Source organism: Hypomesus transpacificus, chromosome 15 (assembly GCF_021917145.1).
Source record: "Hypomesus transpacificus isolate Combined female chromosome 15, fHypTra1, whole genome shotgun sequence".
Lineage (NCBI taxonomy): Eukaryota > Metazoa > Chordata > Actinopteri > Osmeriformes > Osmeridae > Hypomesus > Hypomesus transpacificus.
In genome coordinates, this window is record NC_061074.1 from 8,856,311 (window position 1) to 8,879,812 (window position 23,502).

Sequence of the window (23,502 nt, forward strand, 5' to 3'; positions counted from 1 at the left end):
GATGGGGCGGTGCATCATGGAGTCGATCTGTTAAATATAATTCTATATATCTAATCTATGAACATATGAAACTGATGGAACCAGAGTCAGAGTCCTGTCCTATGCCCAGAGCATTCCTGTCAGAGAGAGAAGCCTGTTGGCTGATGTTGCCATAGCGCCGTTCTGCCTGCCTGACCACTGACCTCTCTGTCCTCATCAAGTCTGTCTTCACTTTGTCCCGAGACAAAAGAACAAGTGAAAAAACGAAAACATGATATATACAATGTTTATTCATATTTCTGTGCAATACAATGTTCAAAGTTAATTATGGAAATGTTACATTTCATACAACTGATTCACTTTCTTCCATTGATAAGAAGAAAAAAATTATAATAAAAAACAAACATTCATTGCCTGTAAGGAACATGCTGAAACTCGACTGCTCCACTTGCTCGCCCACCCGTCTTCTCTGGCGCCCATATCGCCGCGGCAACGACACCCTGCTCGTCTCGACACACAAGCTAAATACGTTTGGTCGTCATGGAGACGCACAGGTCCCTCCTACGCGAGGGCGTTTGTTTGGTTCCCACCCCGCGGTCCGATTTGTCGCAGGGTGGATTGTGAGACACCATGATGTCCGGAAAGGAGCACTTGTTTCGGCTCGCCTCGCAGGGACGGTTGCTTGGGACTCGGGTCATCGATCGACACGGTTGTCACATATCGAATAGAGTTCACCTCAAGTAACTAATCTGAAACTCGGCCAACTTTGGTTGTTTGAAAAATGTGTACTATCATATGATTGGTGTAAAAACATAAGGCCCTACCCCTTCCTCACCCCCAGTCTCTTCGTGTAACAGAAGAGCCACTTCCTGTAACAGAGGAGCCACTTCCTGTAACAGAGGAGCCACTTCCTGTAACAGAGGAGCCATTTGCTGTGACAGAAGAGCAAGGGATGTGCTTCATGACACAAACCAAACAGCCGGCTAGCTCAGGGTCAAACCTAGCCGTGGTTTCTCCCCTGTTCCTGACCACAGTAGTAAGAGACGATTTTAGTTCATCCCAGTTCAGCCCCCCCCCCCAGGGTGCTTGAGTCACAACACTCAGACATCTTTATCGCTCGAAAGTACAACTTGCAAGCCTCGCACAACCCCAGTGTCACTCTGCCCCTCTCTGGGACGTGATTGGACTGCCTCGTAAGGGGGCGGGGCTTGTTCGGGGCTTCGACATGAGGGGTGGATGAGCCCGGAGTCTGATTGGTAGTGTGGTGGCGAGGGGGCGTGTTCGTGAGCCTCCTGGGCCAATAGGAGCTGTGTGGGGCCTCCACAGGGGGGCATGCGCACTCCCCAGCTGCTGTAGACCGCCTCCTCGTAGGTTGGCAAGGAAACGGGAACACCGTCCACCAACAGGTCCACCTGGTCTGATGACCGCCGGCTACAGCAGACAGGAAGAGAGACAGGAAGTGAGACAGGATCAGGGGGATGGTCCGGTCTCACAGCAGTTTGTGTGTGGCAAAGTTAATTTATTTTTCATTCATATATTTTTGGGGCATTTCTGCCTTTATAATGCCGTCTATCTATTATTAACAGGAAGAGAGAGAGGGGAGAGAGAGGGGGAGAGAGAGGGGGAGGAAGAGGGGAAGACATGCAGCTAAGGGCCTGGACCGGATTCGAACCCAGGCCGCTGCGGTAAGGCCTCAGCCTACCTTTGGGAGTGACAGGGGTGGAGGCGGGACTTGACGACCATGCAGGCCGTGGTAGTGAGCAGGAAGATGGAAACACCCACTGCTGTCGTGGCAACGCTGGGAAGGGAGTTTGCTGCCCGGTCACGCCCATCTGCAGGTAAACATCAAAAACATAAACATCAGCAATCACCATTAGAACAGACACATGCTGCATATGCAGAATCACACACACACACACTATTTACCCCTGCACGTACAAGTCCATACAGTACTCAACCTAGGAATTCATTTCAATAAATCAAATGTTTGCCCCTGTGGTTTTGGATTATTTGTGACGGAATACATTTCCATGAGGTTTGATAGCGCAGAGGAAAGGAACTGGTAAATATGGTGAGTTTGCTGGCTTCCTTTTTCTATGAGCTGGTTTCCTGCTGAGCCAGTAGAGGAAGTGACGCGCTTCAATCGACAGAGAAGAGAGAGCTACTAAGTACCAGTTCAGTCAGCCTGGGTGTATCTTAAGGTGTTAAGTAGGTCAGATATATTCTGCCAGCCTTGAACCTGTTTTCTGCCCGGTAACAGGTGACTTCCAGGTAGTAAAGTGTTTATTTGGCAGATGCTTTTATCTATAGCGACGCACAATACAGGGGGGGGGGGGGGGGGGGGGGGGGGGGGGGGTTGAACCCTAACCCTTCACCTTCTTGAACTCAGCTTTCTGCAGGAGCAGTTTGGCCAAAACATTCTCCCCTGATGTTGCAGTTGGATTTTCATCTTCCCTTCCTTCCTCCCCTACTCCTTCCTCCCCTACTCCTTCCTCCCCTACTCCTTCCTCCCCTACTCCTTCCTCCCCTACTCCTTTCCTCTCTTCCCTCCTCTTCTCACCTTTCAGCGGCTTGCAGGCGGGCGCTGGCGGCAACCAGTGTCCGTAGCGACAGGAGGACTTGTGGACGCGTCCCGGGATGGCATAGCCTGGCTCACAGAAGTAGCGTATGTATGTCTTTAGGGGAAACCCCCTGCAGGGGGAGGGCTCGCACCGGAAACCCCCATGTTCAGGCACCAGAGGGTGGCTGCAGTTCTGCTGTCCTGGGGCAGGATGGAGGGTGGGGTGGAGGGTGGGTGGGTGGGGTGGAGGGTGGGTGGGTGGGGTGGAGGGTGGAGGGTGGGGTGGAGGGTGGGTGGGTGGGGTGTAGGGTGGAGGGTGGGTGGGGTGGAGGGTGGGTGGGTGGGGTGGAGGGTGGAGGGTGGGGTGGAGGGTGGGTGGGGTGGAGGGTGGGTGGAGCAACAGCAAAACAGTCAATCACTCTCCAGTCACATAGAATACAATTCTTACTTGCTTGAGGATGTACATTGACGTAGGCCAGAAAGGAAAATGTTGGCAGCATTAATTAGGTGAGAGGTTAGCGAGATGTAATCTACATTAGAATGTAGCAGTGTGGAGATGATAAGATCAGTACTGCTGGCAAGGAGAAAAAGAAAGTTTGAGAGTAGGAGGTTGGTGGACTGCGTCAGAAGAGAAACTGTAGCGGGAAGGAGGTAGGAGTGAAAGGGTAGGAGACAGAGGATAGAGGTAGGAGACAAGCATGTAGGAGGCAAGCATGTAGGAGGCAAGCATGTAGGAGGCAAGCATGTAGGAGACAAGCATGTAGGAGGCAAGCATGTAGGAGGCAAGCATGTAGGAGGCAAGCATGTAGGAGACAAGCATGTAGGAGGCAAGCATGTAGGAGACAAGCATGTAGGAGACAGAGGTTAAAGGTAGGAGACAAGCATGTAGGAGGCAAGTATGCAGGAGACAAGCATGTAGGAGGCAGGGAACAGGGTTGTGGAGGGGTGTGGCTACCTGCTTTGAGTTCTGGTAAGGACATCAAGATGAGACTGAACCCCAGGGTGATGCAGGCAGACTGTGTAGACAAGCCCTGTGCAGACATCAAAACTTCCTTCGTAAGTTCCTTGGAACCAAACACACACACACACACACACATGATAATGTCCTGCTGATAATACCACCACACAGTCATATAAACATACATCAGATACATGTGTAACTTGCGTGCGCTCACACACGGCTGCTGACAGGAATACAGTGCTGTATCTGTGGTAACCGTTTACTGTGAGACTGTGGCTTGAGATACCGCTCGAGTTACTGCGAAGACTGCAGCCTGTGTTCACAAGGGTTATACTAGACTGCAGCCTGTGTTCACGAGGGTTATATTAGACTGCAGCCTGTGTTCACAAGGGTTATATTAGACTGCAGCCTGTGTTCACAAGGGTTATATTAGACTGTGGCCTGTGTTCACAAGGGTTATATTAGACTGTGACCTGTGTTCAGAAGGGTTATATTAGACTGCAGCCTGTGTTCACAAGGGTTATATTAGACTGTGGCCTGTGTTCAGAAAGGTTATATTAAACTGTGGCCTGTGTTCAGAAAGGTTATATTAAACTGTGGCCTGTGTTCAGAAGGGTTATATTAGACTGTGGCCTGTGTTCAGAAAGGTTATATTACTTGTATTATTGTTTTTATTTATTTTATGTAAAGCACCTTGAGCTGCAATTCTTGTATGAAATGTGCTATATAAATTGTCTTATTATTATATTATAATATAAACTAACTATTTATAATACAGGTAGTCATTCCCGGCAAACATCAAAGTCCTTCAGTCCGGTGGGCACGGCTTCTGAGCTGATGTTTGCAGGTGAAGAGAAAAAAACGTCTCCCTCCACACTTCAAAATCAGCCTGATCCGGTCTGACAACCTTTCACCTGTCTGGTCTCCCCGGGTTCACACAGACGGAACCAGCCAACAGAACAACTCATGTTCCGGAATGATGCGGCCCACGTCACCCTCCAGCCAACCTCTCAGTCTGCCTACACCAGTCTGGAGTGTTGATCGCCCACTCTCACCCACCAGTACCTGAGGTGAAGGGTAAAGCTTTGAAACTCCGAACCGCACACAGTCGTGGTCCGCGATAAACACAGGTAGAATGGCAAAGTTAAATGCCAATGTGCCCTGTTGGTTTCATGTGCGTCCTGCAAACGGCGCTGCCAAGTCATTTCTAGGCTGGCAGGGAAGGGCCCTGTGCCAGATGTGACCGCAGACGATGAAGGAGGATGGCAGAGCAGTCATTCGGATAGACTCGGTGTGGTATTGTAAGACCTCATCGGTTTCTATTTGTAAAAATTGACACGACCGTAATTTCTCATCTAAGATGATGCACTGACTTTATTTTTCACATGGAGTGAGATTCATGTTGTTGTTTCGTTTTTTAAATGTATTATTTATTTATGTATTTATTAAGTGTAACACCGCACATATATTTAGCTTACGCTACTGTATAGGCTACATGTTGTAACCCATTAGATTGAAGATGTGTTTAGAAAGTAGTTATTGTTGTGGTCTAAAAACGACGCTTAAAGTAGATGACTGTACACAGAATGCACCATCCGCTGACGACCTGTTTTATCCAATTATACCAGCGACAGGTAGGCTACATCCCTAGTAGAACAATCCTACTGTAACATTTTGTTCTCCTCGCGCACTATTAGTTTAACAACTCGGTTGTGCTTGTCATGTTACTTGTGTATATAATCCTGAAACCATTCAAGTTGCACAAAACAACCTTATGGACAAAAGACGGCCTGACGGCTAGCATTACTTACGGTAAATTGCTGTAATGTTTTAATAGCGGAATATGTGCAGTGGTCTACGGTATTTCAATGCAGTTAGATGCACGAGAGATTTGGAGATGCGCGTCGTGCGCTGCCGCTGAGTGGGATTCGTTTTCCAACACTCACCCACACACTAGACTACAAATGTAAAACGTAGCCTTCATGCCCCACAACCGCAGGAACAATTGATGGGTTCTTTATTGTGAAAACACTGGAGGATTTTGCTCCCAGTTCGTGAGATTCCGGTAACCTTCTAGCACTCGCGCGGCCACGGACTATGCAGGCACAATTTAGTGAAAATAATTATTCTAAAAATCGATTATAGTCAGAATAATGATTTATCGGCTAGGCTACATCAAATATCCATTAAATCAACGTAACCTACAGAACTATGCTATAAGAGCAATCTAGTCTCAAACAAGTGAAAAACAAAACAACCAAACAATGTCTTGGCAAACATAAGAATAGGCTACATGTAGGCCTATAAGCTATTTAAAATTGCCATAAAGGACAGTGGAAATGAGAGCAAGTGTCATAACGCGTGCAATAAAGAGATATGTAAAATTTGAAGTATTTTCTCACCTGAAAAATAGACAGAATAATTTTTAGCCCAAGGAATCGCAGTTAAATCGCCTGCGGAAAAACGCCTAAGTCGATCCTCGATTGTTTTGATCTCAAATCATCTAAAAAGTAAAAAAAAATATTGTGCGGCAGATCTCCGCCAAATGAATGGGACATTCAGCAACAAGTGTCTCTATTTAATTACTAATGACACTCGACACAACGCTCAGCTGTGCTCACTCGCTTAGCAAGACTTCTCATAGGCTGCGCGCTGGTGCCGCGAGCCACTGGTTCCCCTGCTCAAGCTCCGCCCACAGATGGCGGTGCGCACTGTGTCGTCATTTTCTGGAAACTCACAGCGGCCGCGCGCCCCAGGAAGTGTTCAAATGGAACTTTCAGCTGTAGCTGTCATTGTTGTGAACCACGCCTTTCACAAACGAGTCATGTGCTTTAGCGCTTTTACATGAGGAAACACTCAACAGAGAAATTAGGTAAAAACCACAACACTCATCTGATGCAGTGGCAGTGCAGAATTGCTAATTATATAACTACGAGTTTGCTGTTACAGAAATTAACGTGTTTCTTCCGGGCTAGATGCTCTCGTGGTAGGTAGGCAGGCCTACATGAATTAGCGTAAAGTAAAATTATACGAAACTTTTTGGCTGGCCTGCAGCCAATGAGTCAAGCAGATGAGTCAAATGCGTTGTAACCTCAGGCTACACAAGCAATCCTGAGGTAGCCTATATGACTTGACTGTTGGACCGTTTACCTGATATTTTTAACAACACTTTCATTGTAACTGAAAATAGTTACACTGTAGCCTATCGAGAATTTACATTCTAAACATATTATTTCCATTACCCAACACCATTTTCCAGTTGGTCAAATGGGCCGCCCGCAATTTCTAAACAAGCAGCCTCCTGGAAGTGGCATAGGGGGAAAACGACAACTCACAGCCTATTTGACCAACTGATGACAGTCGTATCATTTACTATACCACTACTGTAGTCTGTTGGAGGATTGCGCAGCGCCTGGCAGTGTGCGAATTATGGGGGGGTTGGACCCTCCTAATTAAAACTTGGACCCCCCCCAAAAGAGGTAAAAACAACAGGTTGGGGGGTCGATACATGTATATATCGTCAGATATCATATATATTTACGCCCTGGAGAAGAAGTTTAAGAAGTTTACCCCCCCCCCCCATTGTCATTGTATAATTCGCACTCTGGCTGCAGGGTTCTGGGAAGAGGCACATGGAATAGCCCTCTTCTGTCCATTATGTTCCTTCCAGTTTCCCACCAAACACTTGTTGCTGAACGGTTACAATATCCTACCTAATGACTCACTCAATACAAAGTTAGATTTTAGAAGAAATAAAATTGTATTTGCAAAACATGGTAAATCTGCAGAATAAAGTCTTATTTTATCTTTACAATAACAGTTGGGGAAAAATGCAGGGCTGTTGGGACGATGACTCACCAACAAAACTGACGCACTTTGAAACTGAATCAGAAGAAAGGCATGAATGAAATGGAAAACAACAGTCAAGGTGGAGGTCATCACACACATGAAACCAAGTCTTCATCATCATCCTCATCATCCTCAGTGTCGTGATGAGAAGCAGGAGTTGGCCATCTCTCCTATGTGGTCTGTGTCGCTACACGGGTGACCATTCTACCGAACGTCCTCCCATTCGACGGTGTAGGACGGGATTAAATCAACAACAGCCGTGGATTAATAACTACTCCACAGATTTCACCTTTGATCACAATCCCATGGCAGCATTCTACTCCTGGACAGAATGACTTTACAGAATTCCGTGCCCCCGAATTCTAGAACGACGGGGGAGAATTCCGCGCGTCAGTGTTCTGACTTTTCAAACGACGGACTGAACGAGGGCTTGAAAAAGCCTCAGAACCTAAACCAGTGTGACCTTTGAACTGATATGAACCGTGAAGACTACAAGCCTTCCTGACTCTAGCCAATAATCCCCTTGTAAACCCTGCAGATACGTTAAACATTAAATTGGTTGAAAGTGAAACCACCAGCGTATTTTCCTCTGTGGCATATTGAACAAGCATGTCTGTAGACCAATCAACGATCAATATCTAGACAGCTCATTAACTGTCACTGAGGGGAATCACACTGATCAGCTCAACAGTCAGAACGTTAAGGCATTTCGATTCACACGTGTAACGAGCAAGGGATCTAACCGTGTTCAATCTGCACAAGACCCTGACATAACAATACACTTTAAAAACAACAGGAATGTCGCGTTCACATCTGTGAGGGTGTTGCTGGAACCGATCCGTTTCAAATAACTAATTATCATAAATATACAGTTACATGGCTGCAAAATCACACGAACAGTCTTCACATACCCACACAGACGCGAGCGGAATCAGTTGTTGACTACAGCTACTATTGGTCGTTGGCAATAATCGATAGCTATGACTATGTCAGAGAAACTGACCGCTGAGAAGGGAAGAGGTGGATTCTAGAATGTTCAGAGGACGAGGAACGACCGACTGGGAAGTAAGGAATCTAGAATGTGATTCATCCATAGGAATGTTAAGTCTATTAGGTTTGAGATATTCTAGAATGTTTTGGCATTCATGTTTATACAGCATTTGATTATCAAAATAATCATTAAATCACACAGTTTGCGCTGAACTTTCATCTGGAGGTATTAGTTAAGTGATGTTAAATATACACGATGGAAAAATGTGTGTAATGACAGAAGGGTGTCAGTAATAAACAGCATGGAAGAGAACATTTACAGACCGTGTTATAGTGTTCAAACAGTGAATTATTTAACCCACCCCTCGTTTGATTGTCTTTCTATGAGTCAACTTTCCCACCCCCCTTTTTATTATCATTCTGGATGAGCATGGATAGAGTAGGACAAATACACACACACAATCTGCTAGTAGCAAATCATCCAGTTTCTTTACAAAACCACAACAGTGACACTAACAGGCCAGTTTCTCGAACCAGATTGAAGCCTAATCCTGGAATAACCCTCCCCATGAAGTCATCCCATGCTCCGGTGAACTGGCCCTTCACTCACCCTGGTACTCGTCCAGTCTCTCACCGTCAGACACGGTGAGAACTGCATCCACAACGACCTACACACAGCCACATCCACACACTAGTGTTCATCCTGAAGAACTGAGGATCAGTATGAAGTCCTACTTCCCTGCTACATGACGGGTGGGTGACATCAACCAATCAAGACTCAGTCTACAACATATCAACCAATCAAGAGTAAGTATTCAACGCATCAACTTATCAAAGAACTAGTAGCACTGGCAGTTACAACACTCTTGTCAAACAAGACTTCACACTCAAAACTCCAAACCAGTCAGAGATCACACCTTCCTCATACTTCGGTAGAGTTCTACAAAAATAAGCTTTCGGGGTGACCACAGGACAAGCAACCAAGGGCAACATCTGGTGCCAGTTTACCCCAACAGTGAGTGTCTCTATCACCAGTCTCTGTGTGCTCATCCCATCACACACCTCCTGCTGTGCAGGTCACGATAAGGCCTCTCTATCTTTGGTCACTACATGCAGCTGTGGACCATGTGCTGCTCACATCTAGGGTTCTCCTATCAGGGTTCCCCCCTCTGCTCTGGGGAGTGTATGGTTCTCCTGTCGTTCTGGAGTCACCAGCGAGGAACCCTGGAAAGCAGAGGAGAGGGAAGTGTATGTGTAGGCTGCATCGCGGTAGGATGACAGTGTGTGTGTGTGTGTAGGCTGCATCGCGGTAGGATGACAGTGTGTAGGCTGCATCGCAGTAGGATGACAGTGTGTGTGTGTGTGTGTGTGTAGGCTGCATCGCGGTAGGATGACAGTGTGTGTGTGTGGAATGTGATGACTGAGCTTTTGTATCCAACTCTAGGAAGCAGATGAGTATGTTTGGCAAGTTGTGAGTGTGTGTGAGTGTGTGTTTCTAGGCCCGTGGGTGTGGTGGTTGCTACACTATGCAAACCCATGCAGGGTGTCTGAGAGGTTTGACTTCTTGTCACATTAAGTAAGCCCTTTAAACAGCCAGCCCATGACTCAGCTACATTCACTATCTCCTCACCACACACACGCACAGAACCACACACACGCACACGCACACAGCTGTTCTGAAGAAACTGAGAATTTAATGGAAATAGAAAGCTACTTTAGATTTGGAGAGGTCCTAATGTGTGCATGTGTGTTATGGGCCGATTAACAGTTCAAGTCTGCAGCGAAGGATTGAGGAAGTGGGGGGGCGAAACCTGCATCGCTGATCACAAGAGAACAAATGTACCTTCCTACAACACAGCTAAAACTCTGCCTTTACGGTCACTTCACATGATGCTTTAAAACCACACAGGGGAAAGAAGTTTCTTCAAATTAACTACTCTATTTCCTGTGTGGGAACCAATCGGAGTGCAGCTTCTATCTCATTACAGTGTTACAAAATCATCGTTACTGTAATCAGAAAAACAAAATCATAAAAATGGCAAAATAGAGAAGTTACAACATTTCAAACTGATATATATCTCTATGTTCATCATACTTACACAGGAAAAAGAAAAGAAAAATAATCTATAAAAAAACACAACTCCAGTGTTAACCTTTGCTTAGTGTTTCTGTGTAACCGTTGGTAACCTAGTGTTTGTTTCCATATAAAAAGATCCATATGATTCATATCTTAGAGAGAAAAGCAGAGTCCTCCTTCAGTAGTAGCATGTTCCAGCTTGTTTGTAGTTTTATTAGTTGAGTCTGGGACTTGTAGTCCTGAAGTGAGGAAGCTGGGGTTTTCAGACTGTCCAATAGGGATGATTACAGTGTGGCCCCGCCCATCAGACAGCCAATGAGCTGGCGAGCTCCGAGCCCTTTCCCAGCATCAGTCCGAGGCACCTAAAACCCCTCGCCTCCACAAAAATTGTGTCCGGAAGTGAACCCCACACAAAGAGGGGTAAAATATCGAGTTCCTTTTCTTTTTCCAGAGAGTTCTCTCGTGTGAAAAAAACAAAAACCTAACAGGATTGACCAGATTAAAAGCTGAGAGGGAGCGAGCCGTCCTCCCCTCCCCCCTCTATACGCTACACCGTGCTAGTCCTAAGTGGAGGGGGTCGTGGAGCACAGCGCCCCCGCTACGCTGCCCCCCGGAGGCCAGGGCTGCGGAGGCCCTCATCTCATCCGGTTCTGCCTCATCAGGGGCACGATGCAGGAGGGAGGCCCAGACTTGCTGAGGAAGGGGTGTTTCAGCAGCTCACTGGCTGTGGCCCGCTGGGCGGGGTCTCGAACCAACATCCTGTCCAGGAAGCCCTTGAGGAGAGGAGACACCTGAGGGGGGAGGGGGGGAGAGATAAGGAAGGATGTTCTAGGTATAGAGTGTTCCTACCTTGTGGAGGTTCTAGGTATAGAGTGTTCCTACCTTGTGGAGGTTCTTTAGTTTAGGCGGCAGGTTGTCGCGGATCATCTTCATGGCTTTCAGGGGGGGCTCGTTAAAGTATGGGGGCTCCCCATCCACCATCTCTATCACCATCACTCCCAGGGACCAGATATCCACCTGCAGGAGGAGAGGAGAGGTCACATGACTAGCAGCAGCCTGGTTAAGCTGGGAGGTCACATGACTAGCAGCAGCCTGGTTAAGCTGGGAGAGGTCACATGACTAGCAGCAGCCTGGTTAAGCTGGGAGAGGTCACATGACCAGTAGCAGCCTGGTTAAGCTGGGAGAGGTCACATGACTAGCAGCAGCCTGGTTAAGCTGGGAGAGGTCACATGACTAGCAGCAGCCTGGTTAAGCTGGGAGAGGTCACATGACCAGCAGCAGCCTGGTTAAGCTGGCCTAACTGGATAAACTGGATAGAGCCAGACTAACCAGGAACTAATCACACACCTTCTTCACTCTGTATGTGTGTGTGTGTGTGAGTGTGTGTGAGTGTGTGTATGTGAGAGTGTGTGTATGTGAGAGTGTGTGTATGTGAGAGTGTGTGTGTGTGTGTGTGAGAGTGTGTGTGTGTGAGAGTGTGTGTGTGTCCTACCTCAGGTCCGTAGGGCAGGCGGGAGATGAGTTCGGGGGCCATCCAGTAGGGTGTTCCTACCAGAGACTTCCTCCTCTGGACCTCCTTCGACACCTGGGCACAGAAGCCAAAGTCTGACAGCTTCACCTGGGGGGAGGGAGAGGGAGAGGAGGGGGGGAGAGAGAGGGAGAGGAGGGGGAGGGAGAAGAGGGAGAGAGAGAGGGGGGTTACAGGCCTTCATCCACACACAGGAATCAGAACATGACAACGTCATAATACGGTTAGCTGTTTAAATATATCCTAAAGGGTCAGCTATACTAGCCTGGTCCTAACCAGACTCTCGTACATTTCATTTGTACAGAGGGTCTGGGCTCGCTCCATTGACAAGCGTTAACTTCCTTGTAGGCGGGTACTCTGTTGAGGTTTAAAACTATTGGATCCGCCCAGAGCCACTCTGATGTGCCATAACCAATCGCTAGCGTTCGCCTTAGCCAACGCCTTCACCACTACGTAATGGAGCTAGCTGCCATAGCTGGAAAATCAAACTGTTCCCGAACCCCGTGGGGAGGAGGGCCACAACATCATGGCCACCAATAAAACTCAGCAAAGATTGTTCTTGCTCCGGCTTTGACTTCTGGATATTCGGCAGCGTTGCCACAACCGACCGAATAGCTTAGCTCGCATCTTTCTCCGCCGCCATTACTGAACTAGAACTCAAACTAGCGAACAACATCAACATCATTGTTCTCAGCCCTCTGTTTGCTAATTGGACCTACAAAAAATGTGTTTCTGAAAACCGACTAATACACCGAAATCCCAGACCTAGTACAGAAGAAAAATGAAAATTGAGCGGAAGTATGTAGGAGGGCAGAGCCATGTTATAGCTATGCAGGGGTTAAAGTGAAAAAAGAATCCTGAACCTGAACTTTTTGTTTTCCCTCATAACCATTTAGCTGTGTAATAGTGATGCTGTAATGATGATGTCACAACTGTTGGGCTGGATGATAGCGATGACACAGCGACGATGTTTCAGCTGCAGCTCCCTGAGATCAAGAACCCTAAATGTGTGGGCTGTCAACAACACTACAAGGCGTTTTCAGATCAGCCACTCAACCCTTCAGAATACCCAGAACCAATAAAGAACTGAAAACACATGCAATCTGATGTGTGACGCCCAGTGAGGGGAACACACACCCAGCCTTCTGAGAAGTAGACGGGGTCTGCAGATGGCTACCCTGCACCCTGCTGTGAAACCAGGCTCTCTACCACTATGAGGAAGTGAAACCACACAAACGCGCATGCACACACACACACACTCAGGTTTGCTCTAGGCTCATCCCAGCCTCTTACGGTGCGTGTCCACTACAGCCTAGCAGTAACCTACTCTGCCGTCGTGTGTGAGCAGGATGGAGTCACTCTTGATGTCGCGGTGGATGACCCCCTGGGTGTGCAGCACTGACAGAGCCTTCAGCACCGACACACACACAGTGGCGATCTGCTCCTCGTTCATCCTGGAGGAGAGGAGACACACACACACACACACAGGTCATTAGCACAGCTGATCAAGACAAACAACGGAAGGCTACAAAACCATGTGTAAAGAGGCCCACAGCACCATCTAGTGGCACTGAGACAAACATCAACAAAGTGTGTCCAACTCTATTTCAAACTTCAAATCATGCAAACACACACACACACACACTCTCTTACCTGGTGTGTGTGACGATGTCGGTCAGAGCCCCCCCCTCCAGGAACTCCATGACGACCCAGAGCTCGTCTCCCACCAGGTAGCTGTTGTACATCTCCACCACGTTGTCATGGTGATAGTCCCGCATAATCACCACCTGCGGGACGGGACCAGCGTTACCACAGAGACAGAGACAACCATTGTTGATCATTGTTACAGGCAGGTAGGCCAAGACAATCAGCCCGTTGTCCTGTTAGCGCTCTGTAACACTCTGTTTTGAATGTGTTTGGTTAGCATTTTCCCATAAGCTGTCAAGGCAACTTCCTTAACGACAAACATACAATGACATCATGTACTGGAAGAGGGAAAGGTTCTGCCGAACACAAGCCCTACACCGTCCGTGTGAAGGCCCTTGCACACCGAGTCCGACATTTTTGTATGCGTTTTTTCGTAATTGTCAGCTTCAAAATAACATAACAAACTCTCAAAATGCTGTCTATGGATGCGAAAAACGCAGAAAATCGAACCCGATCCAAAAGTTTCAGAGGCAGTGTGTTGACATAACGTGAGGTCGTATTTATTTTTTAACGTGCAAACATTTCGGACACGAATTTCGGACTCGGTGTGCAAAGGCCTTAAGCCGTGGCGCACCTCGTTGAAGAGCAGCTCTCTGCGTTGCTGCTTGCGCAGGTCCATCTTCTTAACGGCCACCAACTTGCCGGTAGTCTTGACGGTGGCGATGCAGACGATCCCGGTGGAGCCCTCTCCGATCTTGATGTAGTGGTCCAGGTAGGAGCGAGGGTCACCGGCGTCCACCACCATCTGCAGCGCCGCGCGGAACTGCTCGTGGGACACCCTCTGGGGCTCCCTGTGGGGGGAGAGGGCCTGCTGGGGTGGGTGCCCAGGGGCCGGGGCCGGGCCGGGGGGCCTGGGGGCGTGGGGGGGCTCGGGGGCCAGGGTGGGGTGAGAGGAGTGATGGGGATGGTGAGGGGGTGGGGCTCTGCTGCGTGGGGGGCTGGGGCCGTTGTGGGGTGGGGCTTCGTGAGGTCGGGGGGGTTTTAGCTCCTGTGGAAGGGGGAGGGGTGGGGGGTATAAGGAGGAGAGGAGATGAGAGAGAACATGCATCAGACACACGGCTGAGCCTCTCGTAAACTAGGACAACCTGTCTTGTCTGTCCGTCTGTCTGTCTGTCTGCCTCTGCGTCTTTCTGACTACTTGCCAGTCTCCTGCCTCTCTGTCCGTCCATCTGCCTGCCTGCCTGCCTCTCTGTCCGTCTGCCTGTCCGTCTGTCTGCCTCTCTGTCCGTCCGTCCGTCTGTCTGTCTGTCTGCCTGCCTCTCTGTCCGTCTGTCCTGTGTACCTGGCTGGTGGGGCTCCGCCCCCCTTCACTGTCGGTGCGAGGGTAGGTGTTGAAGGGCCGTCCTGTCTGCTGGGCCGCCTTCACCACACCCTCGGTCACAGGGAGGTTGGGGGTGCGGATGTTGGGGCCCGACAGGGGCCTCTTATCCCGGGGGGACTGGGGGCTCCCATCCCTGCCTGCGTAGCTGGACTTGGGTCTGCGCTCGCTGGGCCCCTCCCTGCGCACCACCTCCTCCTGAGGCTCCCTGGGGCCGCGGGGCTCTCGGTCTCGGTGTGGCGGGGGCGGGGGGCCCCCAGGTCGGTCCCCTCGGGGCCTGCCGGGCTCCTGGCCACGGGGCTGCTGCTGTGGACGGCCCTCCGTCTCCCTGGGGGGGCGGGGGGCACGCTGGGAGGGCCGCTGGGGGTCTCCGGCCCCCTGGTGGTCGGGCCTGGGACGATCCCTGGGGGAGGAGGGCACACATGTGAAGGACACACACACAGACACACACACACAGACACACACAGACAGACAGACACACACACAGACAGACACACACACACAGACACACAGACAGACAGACAGACACACACACACACAGACAGACACACACACACACACAGACACACACACAGACACAGACAGACACACTTGACAAACAAGCAAACACCAGACTACCTCAGCCCAACAATCCCTTCCCCGGGTACCCGGTCTCGTCTAACCTGTCTCCGTGGCGATCGGGGTGCGGGATTTGCGGGCGGAGGGGGGGGTCTCCGTTCTCGTGGCCCCCCCCGGAGGAGGCGGAGCCTCTGCGAGGCTGTGTGGGGGGGCTTCCTCGGCGGAGGGAGTTGGAGCGCGTCACGGACATGGTGTCAAACTCATCCAGCAGCCAGGTGAGGGAGCCGTCCACCCCCATCTTGCTGCCCCGCACAATGGTCTGGACACACACACACACACACACACACAGGTTAATGCCTCAGTCTGGAGACACACACACTCTCATCACACACACAGTTTAACACCATAGTCTAGACTAGAGATAAACACACAGACAGTTTAACACCACGGTCTAGAGAAACACACACACACAGTTTAAAACCATGGTCTAGAGAAACACACACAGTTTAACACCACGGTCTAGAGAAACACACACAGATCATTAGCACCAACAGCTACCAACACCCTAGACATGTGGTGAGTGAGGCATGACATTATTACCAGTCTCTCAGACCACACAAACAACGTTCTGAACGGCCCAAACACACATCAGCAGGTAAACATCCCTAAAACATGAACACATCACCTCAACTAACTACTCTGCTGCTTGGCCAGACAAGGTTCTGTGGGAAAAGTTTGCCCAGAATAAAAACAGCTAACATTAAGAGCTTCCATGTGATTATTGTTAGGGCACTGACAGCAGTAACTGGCATCACTCCTTGTGATTAACTGTGAATGTGTTCTTTATCTGCACAGTGTATTTGAAATCCTGTTGTAGCACTGACAAGAAATGGCAGTCATGTAATGGTGTTTTAGCAGCACTGTCCTGTGTACTGTGTCTTTTCACCGCGCCTGGTAGCTGACATGTGGTTACATTGCGCCGTCATGAGTTAACACTGGGGGTGGAACCATACATCGCAATACAAAATTGTTACCATATGTATCGTAGAGTTATGGAAAACATTTTACAATATGATGTCAGTTTGATCCTATTGGTTGAGCTACCAGCACGCAACCTACTCTGCATCTGCGTCATGCGTGCATTCATTGCATTCAAATCCCTTGAACTGAGTTACCTAAATTGTATGTACAACAAAGAAAATGATTGAAAATGTTTAATGTTTTGGAAATAAATCTGTTAACTAAATTTCAGTTGAATTTAAAATGTTGTTCAAAATATTGTGATACGTATTGAATCGTACACCCAGTATCGTGATACGTATCGAATCGTGAGCTGAGTGTATTGTTCCACCCCTAGTAAACACAGATTGTTTCTTGACTCAGATCACAGAGCATTAGAACTACGCACTTCTGATCCTTGATCTGAGGCTGTATATCTTCTACACAAACTATTTGTACCTCACTTTGGATAAAAGCGTCTGCTAAATGAGTAACATGTGAACGTGGGAAGCAGGGGTAGTGGAAGCCAGGGTCAAACCACAGCTTCCTGGATGGTCACTGGCCACTCCCACAAGGTACACAAATCACAGCGTATTCTCATAAAGTTTCTCAATTTCTAGTTTTGTGTTTATTCTTTAGAGGAACCAACAGACAATCATGTTGATTGTTTGGATTCTGTACATCCAGATCCTAATCTGCTGCACCGTTGGTATGGCGACACTTGTCAGCTTCCCCATTCGTCAATAAACACAGAGCTTCCTCCCCCGCCCACCTGTGAGCCTGCCCAGCATCACAGAGCTCAGTTCTACAGGAAGCTCAGTTCTACAGGAAGCTCAGTTCTACAGGAAGCTCAGTTCTACAGGAAGCACAGTTCTACAGGAAGCTCAGTTCTACAGGAAGCTCAGTTCTACAGGAATCCGGGACGTGATCTTGTTGCATAATCAAAACTACCTCCTCCTGACCCTGTGACATTTGACCCCTGACCTTGCGGGGCTCTACGGTGGTGATGATGTTCACGTCGATGAAGGGCTTTGGTCGCTTCGCCGTGTCCTCGATCAGTGACTGCCATTGCCGCGGCAACCCCACAAACTTCTGCTCCTGTTCGTCGAAGTCGGTGTGAACGCGGTGCTCGAAGTTGGAGGGAGCCGAGATCTGGATACGAGACTTCTTCTTCTTGGTAAACATGGTGGGGGCCAAGAAACATCAGGACCTGTGGAGATAAAGACATGTGATGAGGGGGGATGAAGACAGATAAAGACATGTGATGAGGGGGGAAGAAGACAGATAAAGACATGTGATGAGGGGTGATGGAGACAGATAAAGACATGTGATGAGGGGGGCTGGGGGGATGAGGGGGGCTGGGGGGAAGAGGGGGGCTGGGGTGATGAGGGGGGCTTGGGGGATGAGGGGGGCTTGGGGGAAGAGGGGGGCTGGGGTGATGAGGGGGGCTTGGGGGATGAGGGGGGCTGGGGTGATTAGGGGGGCTGGGGTGATGAGGGGGGCTTGGGGGATGAGGGGGCTGGGGTGATGAGGGGGGCTTGGGGGAAGAGGGGGGCTTGGGGGAAGAGGGGGGCTGGGGTGATGAGGGGGGCTTGGGGGAAGAGGGGGGCTGGGGTGATGAGGGGGGCTTGAGGGATGAGGGGGGCTGGGGGAAGAGGGGGGCTGGGGGGAAAAGGGGGGCTGGGGTGATGAGGGGGGCTTGGGGGAAGAGGGGGGCTGGGGTGATGAGGGGGGCTTGGGGGATGAGGGGGGCTGGGGTGATTAGGGGGGATAAGGGGGGCTGGGGGCTCCAGGCTAAGTCACAGGATGGGGAAACCACCGAATTTAGAGACACAGAAGAAGAGACACACGTTAGGTGGACCGCTAAAACCTGATCTAGAGGTGGACCGCTAAAACCTGATCTAGAGGTGGACCGCTAAAACCTGATCGACACACAGCTGGCATATACCGGAGAAGGGTAGATTTATTGCGGGTGATTTTCTTACTTGACGAAACAAGCATTAGGACTGTGTGTGGTCTTTCTGCTTTGAGAGAAAAGAGAGGCCAAGGGAAAACAGGGTTGTGGCGCGGTGGACTGTTGCTGTTGGAAACGTTGCCCAGCTGCCTGCAAAGCTTCCGATAAGAGCAGGTTTATGTAGCTACACGTCAGAGCGGAGCAACGAATAGATACCAGATGTCATAACTTCAATATCGCAGCCTTCGGTCTTCGCTTACCTACTAGGGGGGTTTAGATTAGCCCGCTAGCTACATGAAAAAATATACATTTATATGGAGAGAAACGGTAAAGTTACTGTAACGAGTGTTGCTGGTGTATTCTTGGCTATTATGACTGTTTCGGCAGCAAACAGGGAAGCTTTCCAGTTTGAATGACAGCTAAACCTGCAGTGGAGTCATAGCACATAGGAATGCTGAGAAACGCAAAAAAAAAAAAAAAAGATTATTCTCAACTTTTCTCTCGGTCGACCAAAGGTGAAACGCTAACGTCTTGCACGTTACTATACAACGATTTCAAATAGCGCCAGAACAACTTTTTTTGGACCTAGAGACTCACCTCGACGTCTACCGATGAAACAATAATCCATCTGAGATCATTTCAGACCCACGAGCGACACAACAGAGGAAAAGACCCCGTCAAGTTCGCTTGCGCTGGGAGAGCAGCGCGAGACTCCCTAAAGTGACATGAAACCAAGTTTTTCTTCTACAGTGAAACGGCGTCTGATGCAGGATGCACCGGACATGAAACTAAAAATTACACATGGGGGACATAAATAATCCGAAACTAAACAATAAAAAGATAACGATGTGTCGCATTCCTTTGGTTTCAATGCGGCCCAAGTATCATTACGTCACCGGGAAATAAACGTAAAATAGAAGTCACGCGGAACGCCCCTGCATGCGTTCAGCTATACTCCTCCTGGCTTCGTACTAACTACTACTACAGCTGCGTGAACAAAGCCTGGAGTAATCACAAATCATTTGTCAACTATCAGCGTTTGTTTGTGAATGACTCATGTGTATAACATTACCAACACACACGCACCTTGTTTCATACAAGTTACAACAGGAGTTGTAACCCCAGTATCGTTTCTTACGCTTGGTTGGGGAGACTGGAGCGCATGCCTATGAAGTCCTTAGGAAATATTATGTGCGCCTGTATGACGTGACGTGTCCTAGCACGAGGACATGCAAACAATAACAAATAATGTGGCATAAAGATATGGGGGAGAGAATTAAGGGGTGGGGGGATGGGGGGGGGTTAATAAAGACATGCCTTCCTTGTCTTTATAACCCATATAACACATTCCCAAATCACCCAACTCCAAGACACTGGCGATCGTTCCCCGGGCCAAACCCTGCAACCTCTGTTTATATTCCTCTTATCTATCCATGTCGACAGTCCAACACAGTAAAGACCCAGGTAAAGGGGAGAGGACCAGAACTTTCCCATGAGTCCGCAAGAGCAAATACAGCGTGACCATGGGCACCCAAACTGACACATGCACGGCACCGGCCAATCCAGAGGCTGGGTTTGAACAAAGCCTTTGGGGAGCCGGCCAATGGTGGGAGACTTCCAGGCCAGGCTGTGGAATGTTGAAAGGTCAATGATAAAGCTGGAGAGAGAGATAGAGAAAGGGAGAGGGGGGGAGAGAGAGAGAGAGGGATGGAGGGGGAGAGAGAGGGGGGGAGAGAGAGGGAGAGTTGAGCACCCTAGACCACTCTCTCTCAGAGTGCTCTGATAACAAACAAGAGAGGGCCTGGCCCCAGGGCTACGGCTCGCTCAGCTACTCCCCCTGGGTTTCACCGCAGGGTGGGAACGGGGAACTCAGACGCTGGCTGACTCACCTCAGGGATTCAGAAAGGGAGAGAAAGGGAGGGAAGAATGGAGGGAGAGGGACAGAGAGAGAGGGGAGAGAGAGAAAGAGAGAGAGAGAGAAAAAGAGAGGGGGGGGGGTAGAGAGAGAGAACAGGGTGTGGACCACCAGCCAGTGGAGTGGTCCAGGCGTGATGTCACACTAAGCTGCTACACAGTCCAAGCCCTGAGGCCAAACAAGAACTCAGAACTTCCATGAACCAGGGCGACCTTCCTACAAGCTCCCTTCCTCCACACCTCCACCCTAGCTCCCCTCCCGTCTCACCCAGTCGGTACTGGGGTAAACAGGGCGTGTGAGCCGCCCTCTCTACCAGGGGTCCTGACCGGCCCCGTGGTTCCCCGGACCCCCTGGTTCCCTGGGCCCCCTGCACATAGCTGGCTCCTGCACATCAAAGGACCCGGGCGGAACCAGGGAACAGGACACCGGAGGACAACATTGGACGAAGCGTTCCACACCTCCACCCCCTGCTGTGGGGCCCTCCGGTGCTGTTACAAGCTCTGCATCAAAGCCTGGGCCTCCTCCTCTGGGGGGGGGGGGGGGGGGGTTAACCTGCGTGTGAATGAATCACACATGTTGTGTGGTGAGCTCTGTCTTCACACAGTGACTGCCTTCCCTAAGTGAGGGTGATGCCATGTTGGGATATCGAGGCTTGTCATTAGCTTTACTTTGCAGTCACAGGGTCCAGCTTGAGTCATAAGACTAGCTTCTCCTCATGTTTGTAAACACTGCCTTTTGATTTCTGACACGGGAGCAATGAAGTTGTTCAAACGTATTTCAAATTTCAGTTGAAAAGGGAGTAATAGAAGGCCTATGGGGCCTCATGTGGCCTGTGTCTGATGCTGATAGGAGTATCAAAATGGTAGCCAAAAAAAACGAAGCAGGCCGTCGGTTCAGTTCAGCACATTCTGTGACTGACGCATACCCCCATTCACTGGCTTTAAAACAAAAGCTACACCTTGTTCACTGAGAATATTCGAGGGTTATGCTGCGTGAGGTTAGCAAAACAACAGGACTTTCACCAGTTGCCCAATCCCAGTTCGACAAGACCACTCCCTCTCCCTGCACAACAACAACATTAGGAGAGGACTCTTCAGTGTTATCCCGTCTAAACTGTTCCCTGTCTTCAAAGCGGCCCAGTTTCCTGCCCAGAGGAACACCTTCCCTCTCAGAACTATGAGAGCAGAGTGTGGGAAAAGGCTCATAGTGTAGGTGTGGGTTTTCAGGAATGGAATCAATCCACGCTATAAAGCAGAGGTTAACTGTGGCCAGGACGCACACGCACGCACACACGCTCACACAATCTCTCCCTCTTTCTCGCTCTCTCTCTTAACACCCCTCTCTCTTCTCCTCTATCTCTCTTCTCCTCTCCCTCTGTGCACACAAAGACTTGATTTCTCTGGGATGAGGACTGCAGGTCCTGGCTTGATTAAGGCTCTCTGATTGAAATGACTACACAGCACAAACATGGAAAACAATGTGTCTCCCTGTGACAGTGAGTGCTGAGTGTCCCAGGGCTGTCCTGGTCCAGGACTGGCTGAACAGACAGGGCTTTGTTAGCCGGGACACACAGAGGACCAGGGAAGCGCTATGCCAGGCTTATCATGGCCCCCCTGCTACATGAGATATCAGCCCACTGCAATCACACACAGATGCGTGAAACCAAACCACAGTGTCTTGTAGTCTGATGACTGTGTGAGTGTGTGTGTTTGTGTGTGTGTGTGTGTGTGTGTGTGTGTGTGTGTGAGACAGAGTGTGTGAGAAAGTGTGTGTGAGTGTGTGTGAGACAGAGTGTGTGAGACAGAGAGAGAGACCCTCAGTGGGTCTGAGGCATGCCAGGAATGTGTGGAGTGCCCAGCACTGATCGCACAACCTGGCAGACTGCACCCTGTCACACCCGCGCCAGACATCTATCAGCTGCTGTGTCCAGCGTGGGGAGACGAGACACAGAGAGAGAGGTGAACAGCGGGGGAGAGAATGGGGTGGGGGGCTACCTATATTAACATTAACCATGGTCACTGACAAGCCTGAACAGTAACCAAGTAGCACATTTCATTGGCTATAATGTTACACATTCATATGCACAGTCACAGGTCATAATTATAACATGCTAGAAATCAGTAATATGCAACCTTATTTTCCGTCTGTCACACTAAACTGTTAACGCACAGGTCAGACAAATATTGTCTCGCTTCAGTGAGGATTGGTCAGTTCTTTAAGCTGACCAGTAGGAGCTTAGGGTCTTATTAGCCATGCTAAATTAGCCAACCTCGCTTAGCTTGCTAGCTAAGAATTACTCTTTCATCTCAAACAATTAGTTATCCTGTCTGACTGGCTAAGTTAGCAAGCTAAATCAGCCAGCTAGCTTGCAAGCTAGCTAACAACAAAGCAACAAAAAAGGAAAAAGAAAATACAATTTATCATCTACCTACTGTAATGTTTACTCATAATGCAGCTCGATCGCTCATGTAGCATAGCAATTTGTTGGAAGCTAGCGAATGTTTCTGCACTAATCTAACGCATAAAGACAGCATCAGTTTCCAGGACTGGACTGGTGAAACGAGCTAAACTTATTGAGGAGTTCTTGCATGTATGGCTGACTTGGCTAACGTTATAGCTAGCTGGTTTGGGTGTTCTGGCTACAGACTACTGTGGTTGTGTGAAATAAACAATCGGCGTATTCGTTACCTGAAGTTTTCTATGTAATCCGCTTTAGTTCCACCAGCGTGTGGATTCAAACGATCCTCTTCCAATTGTAAAGAACTGGGCTAACTTTGTTAGCCTGCGCTGCCCCCAAACTGAGTAAATGTTCGCCGAAGTATCACTTTACCGTCGCCATGTTGTTCAGACTAGAAATGCTGCATCCGGGGAACTACACTTCATCGCCATAGCAACGAAACCTACTATCAAGATTGATCCGACTGTGATGATTGAAAAACAACAGGCCACAGGCACTCAATTTGCAGTGACAACAATTTTTAGTTATAATGTATAGCCAATTTATTTTTTCCTGTTTCCTGTAACACATGACACGTTCACAATCCTGAGGTCTAGAACGCAAAACGAAGTACGGGCCAATAGACACAAGGGGAAAAACAAGGAAGTTG

General features: G+C 49.2%; 2 protein-coding genes across 3 annotated transcripts; both read right to left on the bottom strand.

Annotated features, from left to right (window-relative positions):
* Positions 1-251: 251 nt before the first annotated feature.
* On the bottom strand, positions 252-3,587 carry zgc:152863 (uncharacterized protein LOC562658 homolog). The gene is made up of 4 exons (XM_047035517.1): positions 3,495-3,587; positions 2,540-2,740; positions 1,682-1,811; positions 252-1,410 (listed from the first exon to the last, which is right to left on the bottom strand). Exons 1-4 carry the CDS (start codon positions 3,580-3,582, stop codon positions 1,080-1,082), a joined length of 750 nt encoding a protein of 249 aa, XP_046891473.1. The 5' UTR covers positions 3,583-3,587; the 3' UTR covers positions 252-1,079.
* A 3,654-nt stretch (positions 3,588-7,241) lies between these two features.
* Positions 7,242-23,272, bottom strand: pak4 (p21 protein (Cdc42/Rac)-activated kinase 4). Of its 2 annotated transcripts, none has more exons than XM_047035535.1 (10): positions 23,084-23,272; positions 17,511-17,736; positions 15,632-15,846; positions 14,934-15,372; positions 14,226-14,639; positions 13,598-13,731; positions 13,272-13,398; positions 11,909-12,034; positions 11,299-11,433; positions 7,242-11,207 (listed from the first exon to the last, which is right to left on the bottom strand). In XM_047035535.1, exons 2-10 carry the CDS (start codon positions 17,709-17,711, stop codon positions 11,052-11,054), a joined length of 1,947 nt encoding a protein of 648 aa, XP_046891491.1. In that variant the 5' UTR covers positions 17,712-17,736; positions 23,084-23,272; the 3' UTR covers positions 7,242-11,051. The 2 variants fall into 2 exon arrangements, with proteins under 2 accessions (XP_046891491.1, XP_046891492.1); XM_047035536.1 differs by lacking the exon at positions 23,084-23,272 and adding an exon at positions 19,078-19,517.
* Between the last annotated feature and the right edge of the window lie 230 nt (positions 23,273-23,502).